Source organism: Anguilla rostrata, chromosome 12, assembly GCF_018555375.3.
Source record: "Anguilla rostrata isolate EN2019 chromosome 12, ASM1855537v3, whole genome shotgun sequence".
Classification (NCBI taxonomy): domain Eukaryota; kingdom Metazoa; phylum Chordata; class Actinopteri; order Anguilliformes; family Anguillidae; genus Anguilla; species Anguilla rostrata.
This window is the reverse complement of record NC_057944.1, coordinates 40,901,889-40,928,818: the sequence shown is the minus strand read 5'-3', so window position 1 is coordinate 40,928,818 and position 26,930 is coordinate 40,901,889. Positions and strand designations below refer to the sequence as shown.

Genomic DNA, 26,930 nt, shown 5'->3' with positions numbered 1-26,930 from the left:
TAATCACGTACACGGTACTTAAACATAGATTGATACCTTAATCGCCCTCTGTATAGGATATAGAAGGCGATCAAGAGAATTTCAACATCCAACAAATGCACATAAATTACAAAACAGCCTACTGTAATATTCAGGGATAGAAGATTAGCACTTAAAAATAAGATATTTGCCTGGGTGGCTGGGGAATTCTGATGACGTGTGAAAGGGAGGATTCATTACTTTGTGTAATATTCCGTTTACCTTTAAAAGGCTTTTCTAAATATAAGGAGTATGAGTCAGTCTGCTGAGATTATCCCCAGTACCAGTCACAGTAGTGCCACATATCAGTTGTGGTGTAACTTTGGAGGCATCCTATGACTTTTCCGTCCGCTCATCATTTACTCGTAGGTCACCTGACAGGAATGGGCTTTTTAAAGTGCAGCTTATGGTGTTAAATAATAAACTTAATAAATAATAAATTCAAAGACATTACACATTTACATAAAAATTGACAAGTATGGACAGACATACCCAAAACACGAAAATAAATGCTTTAGGAGGTTTATAACCATGACGGAGAGTCGTAAACGCTCAAAACTCACTATTTGATTTAATAAAAAACTAATCACACTACGGTGCAAACGCAGCATTCGGGCTCATCCTTCCTATACCGTCTGCTTTGTCCAGCGCTCGTCCAGCGAGAAGCAGGGCCAGATCTAGAGGTGGGCAGGGATGGGCAATGTCCGCCTAAATCTTTGCTGTGCCCACCCAATTGGTCAACTTTATTCTGCGCCAATTTTGGACACGGCTCTGGACTCTCTTGACTGTTTATTTATTTATTTTTTAAGTGCCCTGAACTGATGTCCCCCTTTACATTAATTTTGTAGCAGTAAGATTACATTAATTCTAGGGTGAGTTTTTCTCTATATCCTCATGCTACAATCGATTGTAAATCCACATTTTAAAGCTGATATTTAAAAACTTTTCTTCCCGGGGGGGCATACCCCCGGACCCACCTAGGGGGTTTGCATCTTTGTCACCTTTTTCACCCCTGATCAGTTTGCATCCCTGTACACCTTCCCTGCCCACTTCGCACCACCACAGTGCAGTCAGCAGTGTAGTTCCTGCTGCTGAAAATCATATATATCTGAATAATAGTGCACCATCCCAACCAACAATACGTCTTGTTCGTTTAATCCGAGCTAGTACCGAAAACACCAGGAAAACAGCTCGACACTGTAGTATAGCCCACTGTGTGCCCACCCCAAATTTCTAATTGCCCCCCCAATCTGAGCAGTCTAGATCCGGGCCTGGCGAGAAGTAGCCTACATAGAAGCTACTCGTTTTCATGATCTTCCCTAAATATAAACCACCACCAGGATTGTTTGAACCATGGAACATAATGCTCATCTAACTTCTATTTAACAAATTATGAGGAATGACTTCAAATGCTAAATCTGGCCAACGAAGTGCACGTGAGGAAACATGAAGACGACGTCAGTTCGTTCTGTAAATAACTTTACCGCTCAGCTTGTCATAATGTCCGCCCATCCACACGAAGTCGCTATTACGCAGGCGTGAGTAAATTCATTGTCCGGAGGGCCGTTGTATTTGATCCTTCTGCCTTTCCGTAGCCCGGAAGTAGTGTTTCGCAACGAACCGGCGTGTGACTTTCACAGGCTGTCCAAGTGAACGGGGTGCAAATATTTCCAGCCCGGACCATCAAAATGCGGCTTTTAAAAGCAGGACTGATTTTGAGCCAAAAGCACTTAAAGAACCCCGCAACAGTAACTTTAAAACAGGTAAGATAAAACGCTGATTTTGTGTTCACCTCCTTTCGTATGTTGTGTTGTTCTTACGGCTTGGTAAGCGGCGCTGTCAGTGATCTGTCAGTGGATGGGTTGAGTTAAGCTGTGCTGGCCACAGTTGTCACCAACTAACTATTGCTATGGTAAACGGATTACGACATTATTGCTAGCTAAACGTATTTGCCATTTGGGTATGTACTACATTCTAGCAAAATGACAATTTAGTTTCAAATTTAGATTTAACCCTCCTGTTCTGTTCATTTTTTAGGTACAGCAAAAATGTTCCCGGGTCAATCCCCATACAGGGGGGGTTTGCAAATACATGAAATGAACCATTTTCATTTAAAATGTTGATTACACTAATTAAGGCCAGTAGAAGAAGTTTCATACTGAAAAATATTTTAGTATTTTCCTAGATTTTCAAACTTTAAAAGGGTCAATTTGACCCGCAACATAACAGGAGGGTTAAGAATGTTTAGCTGTGTAGCTTGCTACAGCTAGCTGGCTATCAAGGTAAGGGGTTTTCTGGCTTGTAGTACAGGTGTCCAGCTATTTATCGAGGTTACTTGAAAATGAGATGCAGTCGTCCTCTCTTTAACTTTTTATTTAAAGGATCCAGCTGGTAAATCCAGCTGTTTCGATGACGGTTGCTCCAATGCCATGGCAACTGTTAGCTTAATAGTTTTTCTGTTGAACACACTGATCTTGTTTGTCGTTCACAAAACCATCTTACCTGGCCTGAAGTGGAGTTCTACTAATCACGAGCTTCACTCCAGTAACGTGTTACTTTTTAGAGTCTACAGCCCTTTTACAGAAAAGAAAAATAGCTTTTTATTACTTGGCACCTGAAAGCTGGAATAATCAGAACCAACTTGGAATGGTCGTGTTAATATCGTTCTCTGATTTTCGACAACATTGTTTCTGCGTTTTCCGCTGAGGTCTGCGCCTGTCATTGGTCTTGGTTGTCTGTTGTAAGCCCACAGCTGTCCTTTACTGCCTTGCTATATTTAAAGATAATAAATGAAATCTAACAAGGCCAGATTATACTGGGTCAAGGATGAGAAGAAATCCTGGAATGTTGGTTCAAACTGATGTTTGTCGTGGGATGTTTGCAGTGGATTAAAGGTCATGCCGCTGTGTGTAAGCGCAGTATTACTATTTTAGTAAAGTGTGCTTTCTTTGTCCCCAGGTCCTGGTGAACAGCTGTCGGACGTGTTCCTCTGGCACCGTCCCGAACGAGAGAATACGTAACATCGGAATCTCCGCGCACATCGACTCCGGGAAGACCACCTTAACCGAGCGCGTGCTGTACTACACGGGCAGGATAGTGGAGATGCACGAGGTAACGGGTTTATAAATATGCGCTCTTTTGGTTAACACGATTAGTCATTGGGTTAATTCTGTTTTATGAGTGAGCCGTGCCATTGTGCTTAGGCAGCCGCGCATTTGAGCTGTTTGCTGCCTGGCCTGTTCTCTCTCAGGTGAAAGGGAAGGATGGAGTTGGAGCCATAATGGACTCCATGGAGCTGGAGAGGCAGAGAGGGATCACCATCCAATCAGCAGCTACATACACCATGTGGAGACAGCACAACATCAACATTATTGACACACCAGGTACTGAGATCACAGCTGAATGGCTCTCACTCTGTTGTGTTGAATGTTGGTGGTATTGTGTTTAATGTTGACGGTATTGTGTTGAATGTTGACGGTATTGTGTTGAATGTTGGTGGTATTGTGTTGAATGTTGACGGTATTGTGTTGAATGTTGACGGTATTGTGTTGAATGTTGACGGTATTGTGTTTAATGTTGACGGTATTGTGTTTAATGTTGACGGTATTGTGTTTAATGTTGACGGTATTTTGGTTTTTTCGGCCCCCTGCCTTGCGTTCCCCCCCCCCAGGTCACGTGGATTTCACCATCGAGGTGGAGCGAGCACTGAGGGTTCTGGATGGTGCGATTCTGGTTCTGTGTGCGGTGGGTGGGGTCCAGTGTCAGACCATGACCGTCAACAGGCAGATGAAGCGCTATGGTGTTCCGTTTCTCACCTTCATCAACAAACTGGACCGCCTCGGAGCCAACCCCACCCGTGCACTGCAGCAGATGAGGTACGACCACGCCCCTGCTAACGCTCCCGCTCCTGCTAACGCTCCCGCTCCTGCTAACGCTCCCGCTAATGCCCCTGAAAACGCTCCTGCTAATGCCCCTGCTAACGCTCCCGCTAATGCCCCTGCAAACGCTCCTGCTAATGCCCCTGCTAACGCTTCGTAGCCCTGCAAACGCTCCTGCTAACGCTCCCGCTAATGCTCCCTGCAACGCTCCTGCTAATGCCCCTGCTAACGCTTCGCTAAGCCCTGCTATGCCCTGCTAACGCTCCCGCTAATGCCCCTGCTAACGCTCCTGCTAATGCCCCTGCAAACGCTCCTGCTAATGCCCCTGCTAACGCTCCCGCTAATGCCCCTGCTAACGCTCCCGCTAATGCCCCTGCAAACGCTCCTGCTAATGCCCCTGCTAACGCTTCCGCTAATGCTCCTGCTAATGCCCCTGCTAACGCTTCCGCTAATGCCCCTGCTAACGCCCCTGCTAACGTTCCCGCTCCTGCTAATGCCCCTGCTAACGCTCCCGCTCCTGCTAATGCCCCTGCTAACGCTCCTGCCCCTGTTAACGCTCCCGCTAATGCCCCTGCTAGCTCCTGCTAATGCCCCTGCTAACGCTTCCGCTAATGCCCCTGCTAACGCTCCCGCTCCTGCTAATACCCCTGCTAATGCTCCCGCTCCTGCTAACGCTCCTGCTAATGCCCCTGCTATGCCCCTGCTAATGCCCCTGCTAACGCTTCCGCGAATGCCCCTGCTAATGCCCCTGCTAACGCTCCCGCTCCCGCTAATGCCCCTGCTAATGCTCCCGCTCCTGCTAATGCCCCTGCTAACGCTCCTGCTAATGCCCCCGCTAACGCTCCCGCTAATGCCCCTGCTAACTCTCCCGCCCCTGCTAATGCTACCGCTAATGCTCCTGCTAACTCTCCCGTCCCTTCTAACGCTCCCTCTCCTGCTAACGCTCCCGCTAATGCTCCTGCTAACACTGCTGCTAACACCCCTGCTAATGCTCCTGCTAACGCTCCCACTAACGCCTCAGACTGCTGGTCTTTAGCTTCTTTTAGTCACTAATGGTCCTGTGTGCGGCAGAACCAAGCTGAACCACAACGCGGCGCTGGTGCAGATCCCCATGGGCCTGGAGGGGAACCTGCGGGGGATCATCGACCTCATCCAGGAGCGCAGCCTGTACTTCGAGGGCCCGTTCGGGTGAGGCCGGGGAGCGTGTGTGTGTGTTTTAGTGTGTGTGTGTGTGTGTGTGTTTTAGCCTGGTGTGTGTGTGTGTGTGTGTGTTTTAGCCTGGTGTGTGTGTGTGTGTGTGTGTGTGTTTTATCCTGGTGTGTGTGTGTGTGTGTGTGTGTTTTATCCTGGTGTGTGTGTTTCTCTGGCAGGCAGACGGTGCGTTATGACGACATCCCTGCAGAGTTCCGGGCGGAGGCGCTGGAGCGCAGGCAGGAGCTGGTGGAGTGTGTGGCCAACGCGGACGAGCAGCTGGGGGAGATGTTCCTGGAGGAGAGGGTCCCCACCGTCGACCAGCTCAAGGTCAGTCTGAGGTCACGCAGAGGTCATGCAGGGTCACGGCTGTGTCCTCACCGCTGCCATTTCTGTGACCTCACTTCCTGTCTGGGGCGTGCGTGCCCCGGACAGAACTGAGTGTTTGAGCGTGAGCAGTGTGTCCCATGAGCTCCTCTGTCTTCTGTAGATCAACATGCCTAATGATTAGAAATGTGACGCCGTTGGTTTTTAAAATATTTTAAAATGTTTGTTTTATCCACTCTGGACGAGCCTGTCATGAGCAGCAAGTGTGTGTGTCTGTGAGGTCACGGCAGCAGGTGTGTGTGTCTGTGAGGTCATGGCTGCAGGTGTGTGTGTCTGTGAGGTCACGGCAGCAAGTGTGTGTGTCTGTGAGGTCACGGCAGCAGTTGTGTGTGTCTGTGAGGTCACGGCTGCAGGTGTTTTGCACAGATAGAGCTGAGAATGCCCTGTCTGACCCTTGACCCCTAACCCCCCCACTAGGCGGCCATCCGCAGGGCCACAATCCAGCGCTCCTTCACCCCTGTACTGGTGGGGAGCGCCCTGAAAAATAAGGGGATTCAGCCTCTACTGGACGCTGCTCTGGAGTACCTGCCCAACCCCACCGAGGTCAACAACTACGCCACCCTCAACCAGGAGTGAGTACTACTACACTACAGCTCTTACACTGTGTGTGTGTGCGCCTGTGTGCCTGTGTGTGCGTGTGCGTGTGTGTGTGTGTGTGTGTGTGCGCGTGTGTGTGTGTGTGTGTGTGTGTGTGTGTGTGTGTGTGTGTGTGTGTGTGTGTGTGTGTGTGTGTGCGTGTGTGTGTGTGCGTGTGTGTGTGTGTGTGTGTGTGTGTGTGGTGTGAGTGTGGTGTGTAGGTGATGTGTGTGTGTGTGTGTGTGAGTGAGTGTGGTGTGTGTAAAGGCAGTAAGTTGTTGTGTGTGGTGTGTGTGTGTGAAGGCATGTGTGTAAGGCGTAGTGTGTGTGTGTGTAAGAGTGTGTGTGTGTGTGTGTGTGTAAAGGCAGTAATGTGTGTGTGTGTGTGTGTGAGTGTGTGTAAAGGCAGTAATGTGTGTGTGTGTGTAAAGGCAGTAATGTGTGTGTGTGTGTGTGTGTGTGTGTGTGTAAACGCAGTAATGTGTGTGTGTGTTTGTGTGTGTTTTCAGGGAAGCCAGAGAGTCGTGAGTCGTGTGTGTGAGCGAGACGCCTCACAGCCGTTTGTGGGTCTGGCGTTCAAACTGGAGTGAGGTAAGCCGACCCCCAGACCCACACCGTTGTTCTACTGAGTTCAACTAGTAGGGACCCCCCCTTCACCCTCTCCGGCCCCCCCAGCGATCATACTGAGACTCTATCAACCCCCCCCCCCCACCCCCTCCTCCTCCCTATCAATACGGGATGCTTACAACCCCCCCCCCCCCCTTCTTATTCATAATGTGCATCTAAAACCCTCCCCCCCTTCTTCTATTCATCTAACTCCCCCCTCCCCCCTCCCAGGCGGGGCGCTTTGGTCAGCTGACCTACGTGCGCGTGTACCAGGGCTGTTTGAAGAAGAGTGAGTACATCTACAACACGCGCACAGGCAAGAGGGTGCGTGTGCAGAGGCTGGTGCGTCTCCATGCCGACCAGATGGAGGTGAGTGGCGGAGGAGCAGGTGAGGTGGGGGCGGGGGTGGTGTCTGTTTTCGGGGGGCTGGTTTAACGCCCTCTCTCTCTCTCTGGGTGGGGGGGCAGGACGTGGACGAGGTGTATGCGGGGGACATCTGTGCGCTTTTCGGGATCGACTGTGCCAGTGGAGACACCTTCACGTCCCGGACCAGCACCAACCTCTCCATGGTAACGCCCTCCTCTCCGTCCCCTAGCAACCCCCCCCGGCAGGCCTGATGATGGTTATGGGGTTCGCGTCCGTCCTCATGTCACATGAGACTCTGTTAGAGACCCGGTTTGCCTTCAGAAGCAGGCTTTCAGGACCCCTGCAGCACCGCCTGGACATTGGTTCCTTTCCTCTGAGTTACATCACCATTCAGTCTGTGTGACCTGAGCCTGCTGCTCACCTGCAGGCTCGTCTCTTTCCAGATACTCATCAGCTGCAGATGGGGGGTGAAAAAGCAGTAGGCCCTGTGGCACTTGGATTGCACTGACCCCTGATTATCGGCCAGGCTGCGCTGCCAGACATTGTGGCAGTTGAGTTTAAATGGCGGTGTGCTCTCTGTCCGTTTGTCCTGCAGGAGTCCATCCATGTTCCAGACCCAGTGATCTCCATGTCTGTGAAGCCATCCAATAAGGTGGGTCCCCCTGTGCTGTGTGTGTGTGTGTGTGTGTGTGTGTGTCTTATCAGTGAGATACGGTCCCTCCGTGAGTCTGTCTTCTGTGTGACTGACACCAAACCCTCTTACACACACTAACTTCCTCTCATTACACCCTCTCTCCCTCTCTACTCTCCTCCCTCTGCCTCTCTCCTCCCCTCTCTCCCCTTCTGTCCTCTCCTCCGTCTCCTCTCTCCCTCTCTCCTCTCCTCTCCAGAATGACCTGGATAAATTCTCTAAGGGGATAAACCGCTTCACCAGGGAAGACCCCACCTTCAGAGTTCACTTCGACACGGAGAGCAAAGAGACCATCATCTCCGGAATGGGAGAGCTGCACCTGGAGATCTATTCTCAGGTACTCCACCTGTACAGAGACTAAATCTATCCTCAGGTACTCCACCTGTACAGAGACTAAGTCTACTCTCAGGTACTCCACCTGCACAGAGACTAAATCTATCCTCAGATACTCCACCTGTACAGAGACTAAGTCTACTCTCAGGTACTCCACCTGCACAGAGACTAAATCTGTTCTCAGGTACTCCACCTGTATGGAGACTAAATCTGTTCTCAGGTACGCCACCTGCACAGAGACTAAATCTGTTTTCAGGTACTCCACCTGTACGGAGAACCTGTGTTCTGTAAGCAGGATTATAACTGCCCCTGCATGTGTTCTGTAGAGAAAGGAGAGGGAGTATAACTGCCCCTGTGTGTGTTCTGTAGAGAATGGAGAGAGAGTATAACTGCCCCTGTGTGTGTTCTGTAGAGAATGGAGAGGGAGTATAACTTCCCCTGTGTGTATAACTGCCCCTGTGTGTTCTGTAGAGAATGGAGAGGGAGTATAACTGCCCCTGTGTGTGTTCTGTAGAGAATGGAGAGGGAGTATAACTGCCCCTGCATGTGTTCTGTAGAGAATGGAGAGGGAGTATAACTGCCCCGGTGTGTGTTCTGTAGAGAATGGAGAGGGAGTATAACTGCCCTGTGTGTGTTCTGTAGAGATGAGAGGAGTATACTTCCCCTGTGTGTATAACTGCCCCTGTGTGTTCTGTAGAGAATGGAGAGGGAGTATAACTGCCCCTGTGTGTGTTCTGTAGAGAATGGAGAGGGAGTATAACTGCCCCTGTGTGTGTTCTGTAGAGAATGGAGAGGGAGTATAACTGCCCCTGCATGTGTTCTGTAGAGAATGGAGAGGGAGTATAACTGCCCCGGTGTGTGTTCTGTAGAGAATGGAGAGGGAGTATAACTGCCCCTGTGTGTGTTCTGTAGAGAATGGAGAGGGAGTATAACTGCCCCTGTGTGTGTTCTGTAGAGAATGGAGAGGGAGTATAACTGCCCCTGTGTGTGTTCTGTAGAGAATGGAGAGGGAGTATAACTGCCCCTGTGTGTGTTCTGTAGAGAATGGAGAGGGAGTATAACTGCCCCTGTGTGTATAACTGCCCCTGTGTGTTCTGTAGAGAATGGAGAGGGAGTATAACTGCCCCTGTGTGTGTTCTGTAGAGAATGGAGAGGGAGTATAACTGCCCCTGTGTGTGTTCTGTAGAGAATGGAGAGGGAGTTAACTGCCCTGTGTGTTCTGTAAGAATGGAGAGGGAGTATAACTGCCCCGGTGTGTGTTCTGTAGAGAATGGAGAGGGAGTATAACTGCCCCTGTGTGTGTTCTGTAGAGAAAGAGAGGGAGTATAACTGCCCTGCATGTGTTCTGTAGAGATGGAGAGGGAGTATAACTGCCCCTGTGTGTGTCTGTAGAGATGGAGAGGAGTATAACTGCCCTGTGTGTGTTCTATAGAGAATGGAGAGGGAGTAAACTGCCCCTGTGTATAACTGCCCCTGTGTGTTCTGTAGAGAATGGAGAGGGAGTATAACTGCCCCTGTGTGTGTTCTGTAGAGAATGGAGAGGGAGTATAACTGCCCCTGTGTGTGTTCTGTAGAGAATGGAGAGGGAGTATAACTGCCCCTGTGTGTTGGGGAGGCCGAAGGTGTCCTTCAGGGAGACGGTGTCCAATTCTGTTCCGTAAGTTCTGCAACCCGCACAGTCTGCCCCATTCAACACACTCAGAGTGTCACCAGCACAGTCTGCCCCATTTAACACACTCAGAGTGTCACCAGCACAGTCTGCCCCATTCAACACACTCAGAGTGTCACCAGCACAGTCTGCCCCATTTAACACACTCAGAGTGTCACCAGCACAGTCTGCCCCATTTAACACACTCAGAGTGTCACCAGCACAGTCTGCCCCATTTAACACACTCAGAGTCACCAGCACAGTCTGCCCCATTTAACACACTCAGAGTGTCACCAGCACAGTCTTCCCCATTTAACACACTCAGAGTGTCACCAGCACAGTCTGCCCCATTTAACACACTCAGAGTCACCAGCACAGTCTGCCCCATTTAACACACTCAGAGTCCCAGCACAGTCTCCCCATTTAACACACTCAGGTCACAGCACAGTCTGCCCCATTTAACACACTCAGAGTGTCACCAGCACAGTCTTCCCCATTCAACACACTCAGAGTGTCACCAGCACAGTCTTCCCCATTTAACACACTCAGAGTGTCACCAGCACAGTCGTCCGCATTTAACACACTCAGAGTGTCACCAGCACAGTCTTCCCCATTTAACACACTCAGAGTGTCTCCAGCACAGTCTGCCCCATTTAACACACTCAGAGTGTCACCAGCACAGTCTTCCCCATTTAACACACTCAGAGTGTCACCAGCACAGTCTGCCCCATTTAACACACTCAGAGTGTCACCAGCACAGTCTTCCCCATTTAACACACTCAGAGTGTCACCAGCACAGTCTGCCCCATTTAACACACTCAGAGTGTCACCAGCACAGTCTGCCCCATTCAACACACTCAGAGTGTAAGCACAGTCTTGCCCAGTTAACAACTCAGTGTCACCCAGCACAGTCGCCATCAACACACTCAGAGTTCACCACACATCTCCCACAACACACTCAGTTAACGGTCTACATGCACACCACACACACACACACCACACACAAACGCACACCACACACACACACACACACACACACGCACAAACGCACACACACACACACACACACACACACACGCTCTTCATGCGAACTATTACAGTGGTGTAGTAAATACAGCCACTGTTGTAACTGTATAAAGATCACACTGCTCTGCTTTTCATACACAGTGCTGGTGTTTATTGGATGGTTATGGTCCTTCAGAGTAGTTTTTTATACATAGTCGATGTACAGGCTTTAGGTCACATGTGACTGTACTATGTTATGATAAGGTGAAATTGTAGCCATGCAGGAATGCTGTTAAACTGGGTGGTGTTGGGGTGGTGCTGTTGGTTTGGGGGTGGTGCTGTTGGGGTGGGAGTGGTGTTATGATGTTGGTGTTGGGGTGGGGGTGGTGTTAGGATGTTGGTGTTGGGGTGCGGGTGGTGTTCAGTTTGTGGTGTTGGGGCATGGGTGGTGTTGGGGTGGTGGTGTTGGGGTTCTGTTTGGATGGTGATGTTGGGCATGGGTGGTGGTGTTAAGCTTTTGGTGTTACGATTATGTTTTTGGGATGGTATTAGAATGTTGCTGTTGGGTTGGGGGTGGTGTTGGGGTAGGGGTGTTTGGATGGAGGTGTTAGAGTATGGGTGTTAGGATGGTGGTGTTGGGGTGTGGGCGGTGTTAGGATAGTGGTGTTGGGGTGAGGGTGGTGTTAGGATGGTGGTGTTGGGGTGTGGGCGGTGTTAGGATGGTGGTGTTGGGGTGTGGGCGGTGTTAGGATGGTGGTGTTGGGGTAGGGGTGTTTGGATGGAGGTGTTAGAGTATGGGTGTTAGGATGGTGGTGTTGGGGTGTGGGTGGTGTTAGGATGGTGGTGTTGGGGTGAGGGTGTTAGGATGGTGGTGTTGGGGTGTGGGCGGTGTTAGGATGGTGGTGTTGGGGTGTGGCCGGTGTTAGGATAGTGGTGTTGGGGTGTGGGGGGTGTTAGGATGGTGGTGTTGGGGTGAGGGTGGTGTTAGGATGGTGGTGTTGTGGTGAAGGTGTTAGGATGGTGGTGTTGGGGTGTGGGTGGTGTTAGGATGGTGGTGTTGTGGTGAGGGTGTTAGGATGGTGGTGTTGGGGTGTGGGTGGTGTTAGGATGGTGGTGTTGTGGCGAGGGTGGTGTTAGGATGGTGGTGTTGTGGCGAGGGTGGTGTTGGTTGGAGGCACTACACAGTGGTGGCATTTAGGCTGCCATTCGGCACTGAGCACTCTGACTCCCTCTGTTGGACACCAGGAGGCCTGCAGCTTCCAGGAGATGATCTCCTGTAAAACCCAGCACACTCTCACATTCATTATACACATAAACACATCTAGCACACACTCACATTCATTATACATATACACACATCTAGCACACACTCACATTCATTATACACATAAACACATCCAGCACACACTCACATTCATTATACATATACACACATCCAGCACACACTCACATTCATTATACATATACACACATCCAGCACACACTCACATTCATTATACACATAAACACATCCAGCACACACTCACATTCATTATACATATACACACATCCAGCACACACTCACATTCATTATACATATACACACATCCAGCACACACTCACATTCATTATACACATAAACACATCTAGCACACACTCACATTCATTATACACATAAACACATCCAGCACACTCTCACATTCATTATACACATAAACACATCCAGCACACTCTCACATTCATTATACACATAAACACATCTAGCACACACTCACATTCATTATACACATAAACACATCTAGCACACACTCACATTCATTATACATATACACACATCCAGCACACACTCACATTCATTATACACATAAACACATCCAGCACACACTCACATTCATTATACATATACACACATCCAGCACACACTCACATTCATTATACATATACACACATCCAGCACACACTCACATTCATTATACACATAAACACATCTAGCACACACTCACATTCATTATACACATAAACACATCCAGCACACTCTCACATTCATTATACACATAAACACATCCAGCACACTCTCACATTCATTATACACATAAACACATCTAGCACACACTCACATTCATTATACACATAAACACATCTAGCACACACTCACATTCATTATACATATACACACATCCAGCACACACTCACATTCATTATACATATACACACATCCAGCACACACTCACATTCATTATACATATACACACATCCAGCACACACTCACATTCATTATACACATAAACACATCTAGCACACACTCACATTCATTATACACATAAATAACATTCATTTATACAGAAAGGTTCATTCTAATGTATATCTCCGTGTGGCTGAGTACTGATAATCTCCAGAGTTGAGTATCAGTTTGATTTGTAGGTTTTAGTTTTTCTCCTCCTGTAAGCTCATGCATTTGTAAGAAAGCTGAATGCCCTCAGCAGTACTAATGGAGAGGACTCAGTGAAACTCAGGAAGTTTTGTGAGCGTTCTCCAGCATTTAGCTGGGACAGAAGCGCTAGGCTAAGTTGTTTTTGTGGATTTACCTGAGACACCATTTCATGGAGCAGGACGTGGAACTGGAACAGCAGTGTGTCGTTCTGGCTTTCCTGTCAGGACATCGTATTTTTTCAGAGAGTCAGCACTCAGTAATTACACAGGATTAGAGACCAACTATAGGTACCGCCTTTAAATGTCGTTTTCTAGTGAACATGTAATATAATAACAGTTAGAAAGGCTATAATGTTAATCTACCATGCCATGCTTACAGTTGTTTCACCCCCTGTACCATAATCTACTGAGCTCACATGTACCATAATCTACAGAGCTCACCTGTACCATAATCTATAGAGCTCACCTGTACCATAATCTACAGAGCTCACCTTTACCATAATCTATAGAGCCCACCTGTACCATAATCTACAGAGCTCACCTGTACCATAATCTACAGAGCTCATCTGTACCATAATCTACAGATCTCACCTGTACCATAATCTGTAGACCTCACCTGTACTATAATCTACAGAGCTCACCTGTACCATAATCTACAGAGCTCACCTGTACCATAATCTACAGAGCTCACATGTACCATAATCTACAGAGCTCACCTGTACCATAATCTATAGAGCTCACCTGTACCATAATCTACAGAGCTCACCTGTACCATAATCTACAGATCTCACCTGTACCATAATCTACAGAGCTCACCTGTACCATAATCTACAGAGCTCACCTGTACCATAATCTATAGAGCTCACCTGTACTATAATCTACAGAGCTCACCTGTACCATAATCTACAGAGCTCAGCTGCACCATAATCTACAGAGCTCACCTGTACCATAATCTATAGACCTCACCTGTACCATAATCTATAGAGCTCACCTGTACCGTATTCTAAGGTGAGCTCACCTGTACCGTATGACACATTGAAAGCTTGCTCACCAGCTGTGTGACGTTGGCCAGCTGGGCCAGGTTGTACAGGGTGTTCTCGTTGGACTCTTTCAGCATCACAAAGCTGGAGGCCGCGCCCCCCAGGTGCCAAATGGGCCTCATCTCTGGAGCAATGTAGCCAAAGCTGTCTGCAGACAAACACACACATGCGCACACACACACACACATACACACACACACGCACACACGCACACACACACAAACGCGCACGCGCACACACACACACAAACATACAAACATTAGCATTCACAGACACAATCTTTATCCTGTGTTAGCTGTCTGCAGATAAACACAGATACAGTCTTTATCCTGTGTGTGTGTGTGTGTGTGGATGGGTGGGTTAGCATAATGTTCATAGTAAATATCAGCGTGTGTGCATTTAAAGCCTGTAATGGTGAAGTGAGCGCCCCCTGTGTGTACTGTGTGGAAATGTCTGTAGTAGGTGAGACAGGTATTACAGGTGTAGCAGGTGAGACAGATGTAGCAGGGTAAGACAGGTGTAGCAGGTGTACCTGGTATATATTGAGCATCCACCAGGACACTGGCGTTGCTCTTCAGATGCTGGTAGAGAGCACCCTCTTCCACGGTGGTGTTGGTCTTGAGCAGGTCCTCACAGGAGCAGTGTACCTGGGGTGGGGCCTGTGAGGGCGGGGCCTGTAGGGGCAGGGACTGCACCTCATTGGCTGGGAACATCACCTCTGCAGAGCACATGCCTGCAGACTTCTGTAGGAGCACATTGGGCCTTCATTTGAGCTGCAGTCACACAGAGATACTCCACAACCACACAAAGATACTCCACTGTCACACAGAGATACTCCACAACCACACAAAGATACTCCACTGTCACACACAGTCACAGTCACACAGAGATACTCTACAACCACACAAAGATACTCCACTGTCACACAGAGATACTCCACAACCCCACAAAGATGCTCCACTGTCACACAGTCACAGTCACACAGAGATACTCCACAACCACACAGAGATACTCTAGTCACACAGAGATACTCCATAGTCACTCAGAGATACTCCACAACCACACAGAGATACTCCACAGTCACACAGAGATACTCCACAACCACACAGAGATACTCCACAGTCACACAGAGATACTCCACAGTCACACAGATACTCCATAGTTACACAGTGTTACAGATTAATAGCTGATTAATGCGCCAGGTTGAGTGTAACTGGGGGAGCTACCAGCAGCAGCTCCAGGCTGGGGGGCTCAAATAGAGCAGGAGTGTAACAATTATTATTATTTTACAGGCCTGCGATTGGCAGTCTCCTCACAGCCAGCATATACATGACTGTAACACGCACACACACATGCACGCGCACACACACACACACGCACGCATGCACACACGCACGCACACACACACACACACACACACACACACACACACACACTCACACTCTCACACTCACACACACACACACACACACACACTCACACGCACACGCACACACACACACACACACTCACTCACGTGCACGCACACGCACACACACACACACACACACACTCACGTGCACACACACACACTCACACAATGAATGTTTACTCAGCAGCAGCAGGTCCCTGTGTAAACACACAGCTCAGAGCAGTGCACTGAGAGCTCACAGAGCCTCTCTCCACGCCCCTCATTGGGGGGGCTGCGCTCCTATTCGCCGGCAGTGGGGACATGAGCCCTGAGATTCACACAGAATCTGCGTCGGTCAGGACAGACTGTGTTTCAGCAGAAACCTAAAGAACAGAAACCTAAAGAACAGAAACCTAAAGAACAGAAACCTAAAGAACAGAAACCTAAAGAACAGAAACCTAAAGAGCAGAAACCTAAAGAGCAGAAACCGAAAGAACAGAAACCTAAATAACAGAAACCTGAAGAACAGAAACCTGAAGAACAGAAACCTAAAGAACCGAAACCTAAAGAGCAGAAACCTAAAGAACAGAAACCTAAAGAGCAGAAACCTAAAGAGCAGAAACCTAAAGAACCGAAACCTAAAGAACCGAAGCTAAGCCGGACTCGGCCTCGGCGGCTGCTCCTCGCCGCGCGGGCGCGGGACTCACTTCAGACACCCCGTCCTTCACGCTGAACGTCACACTGTACTTCATTCCTTTATCAGCCACTTCCTGCCAACGGGAGAGACAGGAGAGTCAGAGCAAGATAACAGAGCAAACATGTCACCCTGACAACCATATCAGCTCATATCACGACACCTGACCCTTAGTGTCTGATGCATGACTGTGCCCAGTACAGGTAATGAGTGAAGGATTAGTGAACCTAAACCACACCTGGGTCAGGTCTTAAACTCTTTAACCGCTCTCTGGCTCATCCCATCACACTTTCATATAGGAGGAGAATGACCAGTAATATTCAGAAGTGTTAGTGTTGTATAAAGTATGTAAAACAATTATTTGGCATCGGGTGTTATATTTCCTGTAAAGGTGTTCTGTTTCAGGTGTGTGTTCAGGTGCGCTGTAGCAGGTGTGTGTTCAGGTGTGCTGTTACCCTGTGTTCAGGTGCGCTGTAGCAGGTGTGTGTTCAGGTGTGCTGTAGCAGGTGTGTGTTCAGGTGCGCTGTAGCAGGTGTGTGTTCAGGTGCGCTGTAGCAGGTGTGTGTTCAGGTGTGCTGTAGCAGGTGTGTGTTCAGGTGCGCTGTAGCAGGTGTGTGTTCAGGTGCGCTGTAGCAGGTGTGTGTTCAGGTGCGCACAGGTTGGCGGTGCGGTCGCTCTCACCTCTGAAGTGGCGCTCAGGACCCTCTCCACCTGCAGCCACCTGTAGGGGGAGCCGTGCTGGGTGTTGAGGTAGTGCTGAGCCACCTGGGCTGCTCTGCGGGCGGGGTAGTGCCCCGGGACGAGCTGCACCACCGGCATGTCCTGCCCCGTCTGAGAGTCACAGAAAAGAGTCCGGAAGCACAGAGATCAGCGCTGGGCTGAGTCACACAGAGAAGAGTCCGGAAGCACAGAGATCAGCGCTGGGCTGAGTGCAGACGTTTACGCGCGGGGGGGCACTTTACCCCCCCTCTGTGCCTCTGGGAGTCGGCTGGTTTAGAGCGAGGGAGAGCGGGGAGAGCGAGGGAGAGCGGGGGGGCGAGGGAGAGCGGGGAGAGCGAGGGAGAGCGAGGGAGAGCGGGGAGAGCGAGGGGTTAGCTTGTTGCTCTGGAGCAGAAAGGCAGCTGGAGTTTCTCTGGTTTGAAACAGACAGCCTGAGCCTGTGAGCGAGAGAGAGATAGAGAGAGCACTTCCTGTTTTTCACTGGAGTTAGACTAAATGGGCCACCCACTTTTAAAGAGACACACTTCCTTCAATTCCTTTCACTCTTTCTGCCCTCTAGTGGACAGTGAACACATTACAGATGAAGTTGATTCTGTCTAATGAAGTTGATGAAACGTGTTTTTTTTTTTGCTCCTTGAAAAAAAATTCAGTCAGTTAACAGTTTAATACTTACTGTTACATGTCTAAAGTACAGTACGTACTGTTGCTGGCGGGTGATGATTGCATGTTTATCGGCTGCAGGTTTGACTTCACTCATAAGAAGCAGTCTGGGGGGTCGGGGCAGTATGGAAAGGTCATCGGGGTGCTGGAGCCCTTGGACCCTGAGAGCAACACCAAGGTGGAGTTTGTGGATCAGACCATCGGCCCCAACATACCCAAGCAGTTCATACCCGCCATCGAAAAGGTAACCCGCCATCCGCTCAGTAATACCCCTTACCCAGGGCTTTCTCCCTGGGGGAGTAACTGCAGGGGGGGGGGGGGTGGAGGGGGTCACTGATACCCCTTACCCAGGGCTTTCTCCCTGGGGGAGTAACTGCAGAGGGGTGTGAAATCGGGGGTTAATTTTGAGCGCGTGTCCTCCCTCCGCCCCACAGGGCTTCAGGGAGGCCTGTGAGAAGGGGCCGCTCACGGGGCACAAGATTTCGGGCGTGCGCTTCGTCCTGGAGGACGGCGCTCATCACATGGTGGACTCCAACGAGGTCTCCTTCATCAGAGCCGGAGAGGGAGCTCTGAAACAGGGTGAGCCTGCTCTCTCTCTCTCTCTCCCTCTCTCTCTCTCTCTCTCTCTCTCTCCCATCCCCCCCTCCTCTTCCCTCTCTTTCCCCCCCCCTCTCTCTCTCTCTCTCCCCCCTTCCCTCTCTCTCTGTCTCTGCTAACATAACTTTGTCCCTGTAGCCTTGGAGAAGGCTAATGCTAATGTGACTCTGTAGCCCTGGAGAAGGCTAATGCTAATGTAACTGTCTCTATAGCGCTGGAGAAGGCTAATGCTAATGTAACTCTCTCTGTAGCCATGGAGAAGGCTAATACTAATGTAACTGTGTCCCTGTAGCGCTGGGGAAGGCTAATGCTAATGTAACTGTGTCCCTGTAGCGCTGGAGAAGGCTAATGCTAATGTGACTGTGTCCCTGTAGCGCTGGAGAAGGCTGATATAACGGTGCTGGAGCCCATCATGTCTGTGGAGATTGTGGCTCCTAATGAGTTCCAGCAGTACGCTGGGGCTAACTATGCCATGGCGTCATCACTGGGCAGGAGGCAGCGAAGGTACTTCACGCCTGATATGCAAATGTAGTCCTTCCGAGACTAAGCCGCACCTTCAGATTGTGATTTTGATCGCCTGTATAATGACAGTGGGGTGTTTCTGCTTTCTCAGGTTCCTCTGAATGACATGTTTGGGTACGCCTCAGAGCTGCGGTCCAATACAGAGGTGAGTGACTGCCTTACACAAACCTTACACACACCTTACACAAACCTTACACACACTTACACACACTTACACACCTTACACACACTTACACACACACTTACACACCTTACACACCTTATACACACTTACACACACTTACACGCCTTACACAAACCTTACACACACTTACACACGCCTTACACAAACCTTACACACACTTACACACCTTACACACACTTACACACGCCTTACACAAACCTTACACACACTTACACACCTTACACACACGTACACACACTTACACACCTTACACAAACCTTACACACGCCTTACACAAACCTTACACACGCCTTACACACACCTTACACACCTTACACACACTTACACACCTTACACAAACCTTACACACGCCTTACACAAACCTTACACACCTTACACACACTTACACACATACACACCTTACACACACTTACACACACTTACACACCTTCCACACACTTACACGCCTTACACAAACCTTACACACACTTACACGCCTTACACACACTTACACACACTTACACACCTTACACAAACCTTACACACACTTACACACCTCACACAAACCTTACACAAACCTTACACACACTTACACACCTCACACACTTACACGCCTTACACAAACCTTACACACACTTACACACACTTACACGCCTTACACACACCTTACACAAACCTTACACACCTTACACACACTTACACGCCTCACACACCTTACACACACTTACACACACTTACACGCCTTACACAAACCTTACACACACTCACACACACTTACACGCCTCACACACTTTACACACACTTACACACACTTACATGCCTACACACATCAGCTACCCCTTTCACACTACACCAGCTACACACTCACCTTTACACTACACTAACTACAGCCTCCACTAACCCTTTTCTATGGTCATGGCCACTGCATGTGCTTCCAATGCATTTAAACATTTATAGCAGAAGTAGTTGGGTTTAGTGTACGGTCAGATGTGTCCCTGTAGCCCTGGAGAAGGCTAATGCTAATGCAACTCTTGTGGTGTGTGTGCGTGCGTGCGTGTGTGTGTGCGTGTACGTGGGTGCGTGTGTGTGCGTGTACGTGGGTGTGTGTGCATGTGTGCATGTGTGTGTGTGTTTGCGTTCCTGGTTGTGTGTGCTCCAGGGGAAAGGAGAGTACACCATGGAGTACAGCAGGTACCAGCCCTGCCTGCCCAGCACACAGGAGGAGCTCGTCAACAAACACCTGGAGGCCACCGGCCAGCTACCAGCCAAGAAGGGCAAGGCCAAGAACTAACACACACACACACACACACACACACCATGCACACACACACACACACCATGCACACATACACACACAGAACTAACACACACACACACACCATGCACACACACACACACACACACACCATGCACACATACACACACAGAACTAACACACACATGCACACATACACGGACAAACACATGTGCAAACATACATTTTCTGGAGTTTTCCCCCAAAAGACTTGCATTGTGCTCAGATGAACAGCTCTCCTTTTCCAGCATCTTTTACCTCAGTGCTCCACAGTCACTGGTTTTATTTCTACGGACCTGCCCTGTGGAACGACTCTGAACGACTCTGAATGACTCTGGAACGACTCTGAATGACTCCGCTCCCTGGCAGGCGCTGTAGTGGAGCACATTTGCGCGGGGTCTGGTTCGGGGGACGTGCGGTTATTGGTTCATGTACTGTGTACAGCGTATGATGTTGATGATGTAATAAATAAGATCACATACAGCTGCTGCCCGGTGCTTTGAGTTCCCCCTTCCGTTCTGAACGCCAGGAGAGCGGGAGCAGGAAGGAGCGTCCGGCTGCCTGCGATCCGTCCTCCCGCTGACGCGTTCGAGCGAACGGCCCGCCACGACCGGCGGCATCGCGGCGATTCCGGCTGAACTCACCAGAGCGGGGGGCTCGGCGTCCGTCTGGTTCGGAGCGGGGGGCTCGGCGTCCGTCTGGTCCGGAGCAGGGGGCTCGGCGACCGTGTGGTCCGGAGCGGGGGGCTTGGCGTCCGTGTGGTCCAGAGCGGGGGGCTCGGCGTCCGTGTGGTTAAAGCTGCCTCGGTCGCCGTGGTGATGGGCGCTGCGCGGGTCTGCAGTTTGGGGGCTCCCCTGAGCTCCGGGTGGCTGGCGGTCCCTGGATCGCGACAGGGCGCGGGGGCGCACAGGACCGCTCTGGTGCAGCGGGCTGGACTGAGGGGTCAGCCTCGGCAGTTACCGTCCTCTGTTCACAAGCGTCAGATAAGAGCCTGACGCTCGCCAGGCACGGCGGCTTCGTAACCGTCTGTCCGGGGAGAAGTGGGCGGCGTCGGCGTGAGCCCCGTCTGGTCCGAGCCGGCGCCCTCGCCGTCCGTCGTCTCTCGGACGCGGGCTTCGGCGACCGTCTCGGTCCGCCGGGGGCTCGCGTCCGCCTGTGCCGTTAGCTCGCCTCCGGCTCGCCGCTGGTGATGGGCGCTGCGCGGGTCTGCAGTTTGGGGGCTCCCCTGCAGTCTCCGGATGGCGGGGGTCCCCTGGATCAGCGACAGGGCGGCGAGGAGGACGCACAGGGACCGGCTCATGGTGTGCAGCGGGCTGGACTGAGGGGTCCACAGCCCTCAGGCAGTTTATACCGCTCCTCTGATTGCACAAGCGCTCAGATAAGAGCCTGACGCTCGCCAGGCACAGGCGGCTTCTGTAAACAAACGTCCAGCTCCGAGCGGAGGAATGTGCGGACGGACGTCCAGCGTGAGCCCCGTCTGCTCTGAGTCCCGCCCCCCTCTCCCGCCCCTCTCTCCCGCCCCTCTCTCGCCCCCCTCTCCCCCGCCCCTCTCTCGCCCCTCTCTCCTGCCCCTCTCTCGCCCCTCTCCCCCGCCTCACGCCCGCGGTTTGGAATGTAGCGTCACACCATCTGGTGAACGGCAGAGTATCATCCGGAATGTTCCGGTCTCTCTCTTCCCTCTGGGCGGAGAGACGTTCCTCTGACTCTTTCCTGTCCCCAAACCGAAACACGACGAGGCAAGCGCTGATAACCCAGCTGACCCAGGATGTTCTCACAGTGTTCCTGGAATGTTCCGGCAATGTTATAACATCGCCACTTCCTGCCAGCTGCATATTGCGCTGCTACTGTTCCCATGATGCAATGGCTGTGGGTCGTGACCTCTGCACTGCTCTGATTTCAGAAGCTAACCCGCGATAGAGACCACATCCTGCCTCACGCTAACGTGAGATTAGGATGTTTTTTAAATGGGGGCATTTATTCAGACAGTGTCATATAAAGGTGTGTGTGTTTATTTGAAATGTGTGTTATTTGAAGGTGTGTGAGTAGGTGTATGTGTGTGTGGCATGCATGTGTATGGCATGTGTGTGTGTAGTGTGTCTGTGCAGTGTATGTGTGTGTAGTGTATGAGTGTGTGTGTGTGTCGTGTGTGTGTGTCTGCAGTGTCTGTGTGTGTAGTGTGTGTGTGTGTAGAGTGTGTGTGTGTGTGTGTGTGTAGTGTGTCTGTATGTGTAGTGTGTGTGTGTGCAGTATGTGTGTGTGTAGTGTGTGTGCGTGTGTGTAGTGTGTGTAGTGTGTGTGTGTAGTGTTCATGCACTCATGTTTATCACGGGTTCTGGAATGTTCCGGGCCGCCAGGCACTCTGGTGGTGAAGAGAGAGAGAGACCTACAGACTGAAGGAGAGAGAAAGAGACAGAGATGGTGAAGAGAGAGAGAGAGAGAGAGAGACGAGACCTACAGACTGAAGGAGAGAGAGTGAGGCAGAGATGGTGAAGAGAGAGAGAGAGAGAGAGACAGAGATGGTGAAGAGAGAGAGAGAGAGAGAGAGAGAGAGAGACAGAGATGGTGAAGAGAGAGAGACAGAGACTAAGAGAGAGAGAGAGGAGGCGAGATGGAAGAGAGAGAGAGAGAGAGAGAAGAGAGGAGAGAAGAAGATGAGGAGAGAAGATGTGAAGAGAGAGAGAGAGAGACAGAGATGGTGAAGAGAGAGAGAGAGAGAGAGAGAGAGACCTACAGACTGAAGGAGAGAGAGAGAGACAGAGATGGTGAAGAGGAGCTGGGAAACTGGCAGAGCTCCAGGGTCTCAGCCGGTAATGAGTCGGGGTAAATGAGGGTTCCCCTCGCAGGGAAGATGTGATTAAGTCTGCAGCCCCAGCGAGGGGGGGCCGGGGGGGCGGGCGGGACGGGGTGGGGGGGGGGGGTTATCTGTGGAGCTGTGTGATAGTCCTTCCATAAACATCGAACTGACAAGCAGTCTGAGTCCAGTGCAAAAAAAAAAAAATCAACAGAAACAAGGAATCAAATCTAAACGGATCTCTGCAAATATGATGGACGTTCCTCGCTTGGCCACTCTGCAGTAGAGAGAGTGGCGTTCCCCTGATGACCACCAGAGGGCAGCAGACTCAGGCGAGCGGCATCGCTCAGAGAGCACTGGTGAAGCACACTGCTGCAGTGCTAATGTGTGTCTCAGTGCTTAACTGGCATTCGTGTAACATTAAATCTCACCCTGGCCCGTCTGCAGGCTGGTAAACATTCATAAACAGTGTCTGGAAAATGCAGTGGATTATTACATATCATAAAGCACAGTGATCATGAAGATCAGAACAGCAGGTAGTGCAGGAGAACATTCTGGGTCATCGCCATGGTGATGTCTGTGCAGTCAGGACGGGTCATAAATTTGGAGGGAGGTGGTGAGGGAGGTGGGGGGTGGCAGCAGAGGAGGAAGTCTGAAGAACAGCCCATTAACCTTCCTCCTCTTCCTCTTCTTCAATAAATAAATGTCACGTTACCTCTTCATGTCTTGAGGGTGAATGTGTGGAGTGTGTGTCTGTGTGTGTGTGTGTTTGTGTGTGCATATGTGTGTGTGTGTGTGTGTAATGTGTGTTTGCATGTGTGTGTCTGTGTGTGTGTGTGTGTAATGTGCGTTTACACGTGTGTGTCTGTGTGTGTGTGTGTGTGTAATGTGCGTTTACACGTGTCTTTGTGTGCCTGTTTGTGTGTGCATGTGTGTGTGTGTGTAATGTGTGTTTGCATGTGTGTGTCTGTGTGTGTGTGCGTGTGTAATGTGTGTTTGCACGTATGTGTGTAATGTGTGTGTGTGCATATGTATGTGTGTGTGTAATGTGTGTTTGCACCTGTGTGTGTGAGTTTGATTGTGTGTGCGCGTGCGCGTGCGTGAGTGTGTGCTTGTGCGTGTGTGTGCGTGTGCGTGTGTGTACGTGTGCATGTGCGTGAGTGTGTGCGTGTGCGTGTGTGTGTGTGTGCGTGAGTGTGTGTGAGTGTGGGTGCATGTGTGTGTGCGTGTAATGTGCTCATTGGTTAAGGTTAAGTGTCTCTGCTTATTTCTGTCGCAGTTCCAGGTTAATCACTCTATCTGCTCATGAAGGGTTTGAGACAAATGCAGATAAATCCTGTCTGTGGTGCAGGAGGTGGTGCAGGAAGTGGGCTGTGGACAGCTCCTGCCCCGCCCACAGGAACCTGTCAGAGTCTGGCCCCGCCCACAGAGACCTGTCCTCATTAACATAAACATTCGGCTACTTTGAGAAATACTAAGTTAAGGTGAAATTCAATTTGTTTAACAAAACTTGTAATTCCTTAGCACTGTGCAGTAGTGATTTCTGAGATTAACTGGGTTTCTGTCGGGCCTCTGACATCAGATAATTGCTGTTAGTGAGGGTGAGGGTTAGGGGTTAGTGAGGTGTTTGAGAGAGCAATGCGTGTTTATAAGCGGGTTCCTGCTGTGTGCTGTGTGTTTCCTCAAAAGAAAACTTTAATTAATACTGTTTTTATTCATTTTTGTATTATTTAAAATGTGTGTTTGCATTTTGTTTACCTGACTCATTCTGAACATTTCCTTATAACAGTGGTCACATGACTTCCCCTCACCAGTGGTATTTTATCCCATGCGCTAGCTAGCCTTGCAGTAACACACACACACACACTCACAGACTCATACACACACACACACTCACACACACTCACAGACACACACACACTCACTAACACACATACTCACACACACACTCATACACACATACATACTCACACACACACTGATTACACACACTCTCACACACACACACACTCATACACACATACATACTCACACACACACACACACACAGTGGTCATAGAAGTCTGCAGTGACTGGGCAGATAAGTAGCTGTTGGTTTCTGAAAGGAATGTAGGCTGACCCCATGGGGATTAGGATACTGGGTATTAAACCTGAGAGTTAAACTGATGTAACGTCTGAAAGGAGCAGAAGCGGGAATAAATCAGTGTTCGCGTGCCAAAGGAGCGAATGAAAGGAACGAGTGTAAGGAGTCGTGGATTACAGAGGCTCGCGCCGCGTAATTACCAGCCTACAAAAGAGGCGGAGGACGGGAGAATAGGGAACGGGAGAACACTTCAGCCGGGCGGGCTTCCAATATCCCCCTTTAAAACGCTCCTACAATAGAGCGCTCCGATAGAGGGAGAAAGAAAGGTGCAGCTCCCTCGTTTAGATCTCCCAGGACGAGACGGCAAAGTCATTGTGAGCCGTGCAGGGTCTCTGTGAGTGACTGAACAATCACAGATTAGGGCTGCGTTCATTCTGCTAGGATAAGACATTAAAACCAGCGGCCGTGTTTTAATGTGGATAAGGACGGGGCGGGCGGTCCTGCTGACGGTACGATCGCCATGACCGCGCATGCATTATTCATAGCGGTAATAAAACAGTGTTTTCAGATTCATCCCAAATGGAGTCAGATTGTGTTTCTTATAAAGAAACGGGCTCTGAAGCAGCGCCCCTGCGGCCGGGGTTCAGGAAGTCTCAAACGACCGCGGGATTTACGGCGTCTGCAGCTCATATCCTGATTTACCACGGCCTCCCCGCGCGCGCGGCTGATTAATATAATAATGAAATATTACCCCCCTCTTCCCCGGCAAAAGATGATATTTGGGTGGGAAATTAATGAGCTACAGTGCCATTACAGCGCGGTGCCGGCGGGGAGACGGGCTGTTTGTCGAGCGCAGATTAAATTTCCTGACGGATGGCCGAGGGACGGTGAGTTATGGGCGATACTGAACCACGCTCAGGGAAATTACGAAGCCGCAGAGACGGCTCTCCTGGCAGGGCAAGAACAAGCGGACAGGGGGGGAGATAAAGAGTAGAAAAAGTTGCGGACTAAATTATTTTAGGAGAGATTGAGTTTTAAAGCTGTACAGTGACAAATTTCGTGGGTTGCCCCTCCCGCTTGCAGTGGCCTGTGTATAACGAGGTCGTAAATGAAACCGGCCCGTTCTTAATGAGGTCACGGACTTGGAGTAGTCACACCGGGCCCTGAGCCAGTAGTGCTGCTGGTTCTCTTTTCTACCTGATAGTTAATTGGTTAACTGGTTGATTAATGTCAACTCACCTGGACTCCCAGGTGTAAATCAGTCCCTGATTGGAGAGGAAGAATGAAAACCAGCAGCACTACTGCCCTCCTGGGTCAGATCAGAGCTTCCCTGTTATAAAGCATGTCTGAGCATTTTTAATTTGGACACGCCGCGTGCAGGTGACAGGGTCATGTCTGAACGATAGCCCGCCATGTAGTCCCTGGACCACACCCACACGCCCCTTCAGCCAATCACATTCTCCCGTGTACAATTTCCTTGACACAGGGTTACCGTTAATGTATGTCCCTTCTTCATATACCAGGCTTGTGTCAGAAAGCGGGTCATCACAGAGACAAATTCACACACAGATAGGCTGGCCTGATCACTCAATCACTCAGCAAGCCAATCCAGCGGCACTCCTAAGTTCCCCCTGACCCCTCTGCTCAGACGATGACATCATCACTCCAGCAGCCTTCAGCCGGTGGGTTTATATTTAAACCTGCGCTGTCAATCACACCTTGTGACGTGAATCATTCTGATGATGTTGAAAAATGGATTCTCTCTCTCTCTCTCTCACACACACACACACAAACGCACACACGCGCACGCACATGCACAGACACACACACACGCACACGCACACACACACACACACACACATACTGGC

General features: G+C 50.1%; 2 protein-coding genes across 8 annotated transcripts; one reads left to right on the top strand and one right to left on the bottom strand.

Moving 5' to 3' along the window:
• Nucleotides 1-1,616: 1,616 nt before the first annotated feature.
• On the top strand, nucleotides 1,617-20,671 carry gfm1 (G elongation factor, mitochondrial 1). Its single transcript, XM_064303292.1, is given in 19 exon segments — nucleotides 1,617-1,781; nucleotides 2,977-3,129; nucleotides 3,269-3,401; nucleotides 3,689-3,893; nucleotides 4,968-5,084; nucleotides 5,267-5,417; nucleotides 5,892-6,050; nucleotides 6,560-6,637; nucleotides 6,888-7,025; nucleotides 7,124-7,225; nucleotides 7,618-7,674; nucleotides 7,913-8,050; nucleotides 9,621-9,703; nucleotides 17,694-17,856; nucleotides 18,047-18,191; nucleotides 18,584-18,676; nucleotides 18,679-18,737; nucleotides 18,823-18,876; nucleotides 20,054-20,671. Coding segments are annotated over 19 exon segments (2,235 nt in total). The 5' UTR covers nucleotides 1,617-1,706; the 3' UTR covers nucleotides 20,186-20,671.
• lxn (latexin) lies at nucleotides 10,849-21,044 on the bottom strand. Of its 7 annotated transcripts, XR_010324662.1 has the most exons (9): nucleotides 20,671-20,808; nucleotides 16,914-17,063; nucleotides 16,246-16,308; nucleotides 14,681-14,891; nucleotides 14,160-14,296; nucleotides 13,264-13,326; nucleotides 11,866-11,973; nucleotides 11,709-11,834; nucleotides 10,849-11,528 (listed from the first exon to the last, which is right to left on the bottom strand). XR_010324662.1 is itself a non-coding variant. In XM_064303286.1 (8 exons), exons 3-8 carry the CDS (start codon nucleotides 17,049-17,051, stop codon nucleotides 11,833-11,835), a joined length of 753 nt encoding a protein of 250 aa, XP_064159356.1. In that variant the 5' UTR covers nucleotides 17,052-17,063; nucleotides 20,833-20,862; nucleotides 20,983-21,000; the 3' UTR covers nucleotides 10,849-11,832. The 7 variants fall into 7 exon arrangements, 6 of the variants coding, with proteins under 6 accessions (XP_064159356.1, XP_064159355.1, XP_064159358.1 ...); XM_064303286.1 differs by lacking the exon at nucleotides 20,671-20,808 and adding exons at nucleotides 20,833-20,862; nucleotides 20,983-21,000 and having other exon boundaries at nucleotides 10,849-11,973; XM_064303285.1 differs by having other exon boundaries at nucleotides 10,849-11,834.
• Nucleotides 21,045-26,930: the final 5,886 nt, after the last annotated feature.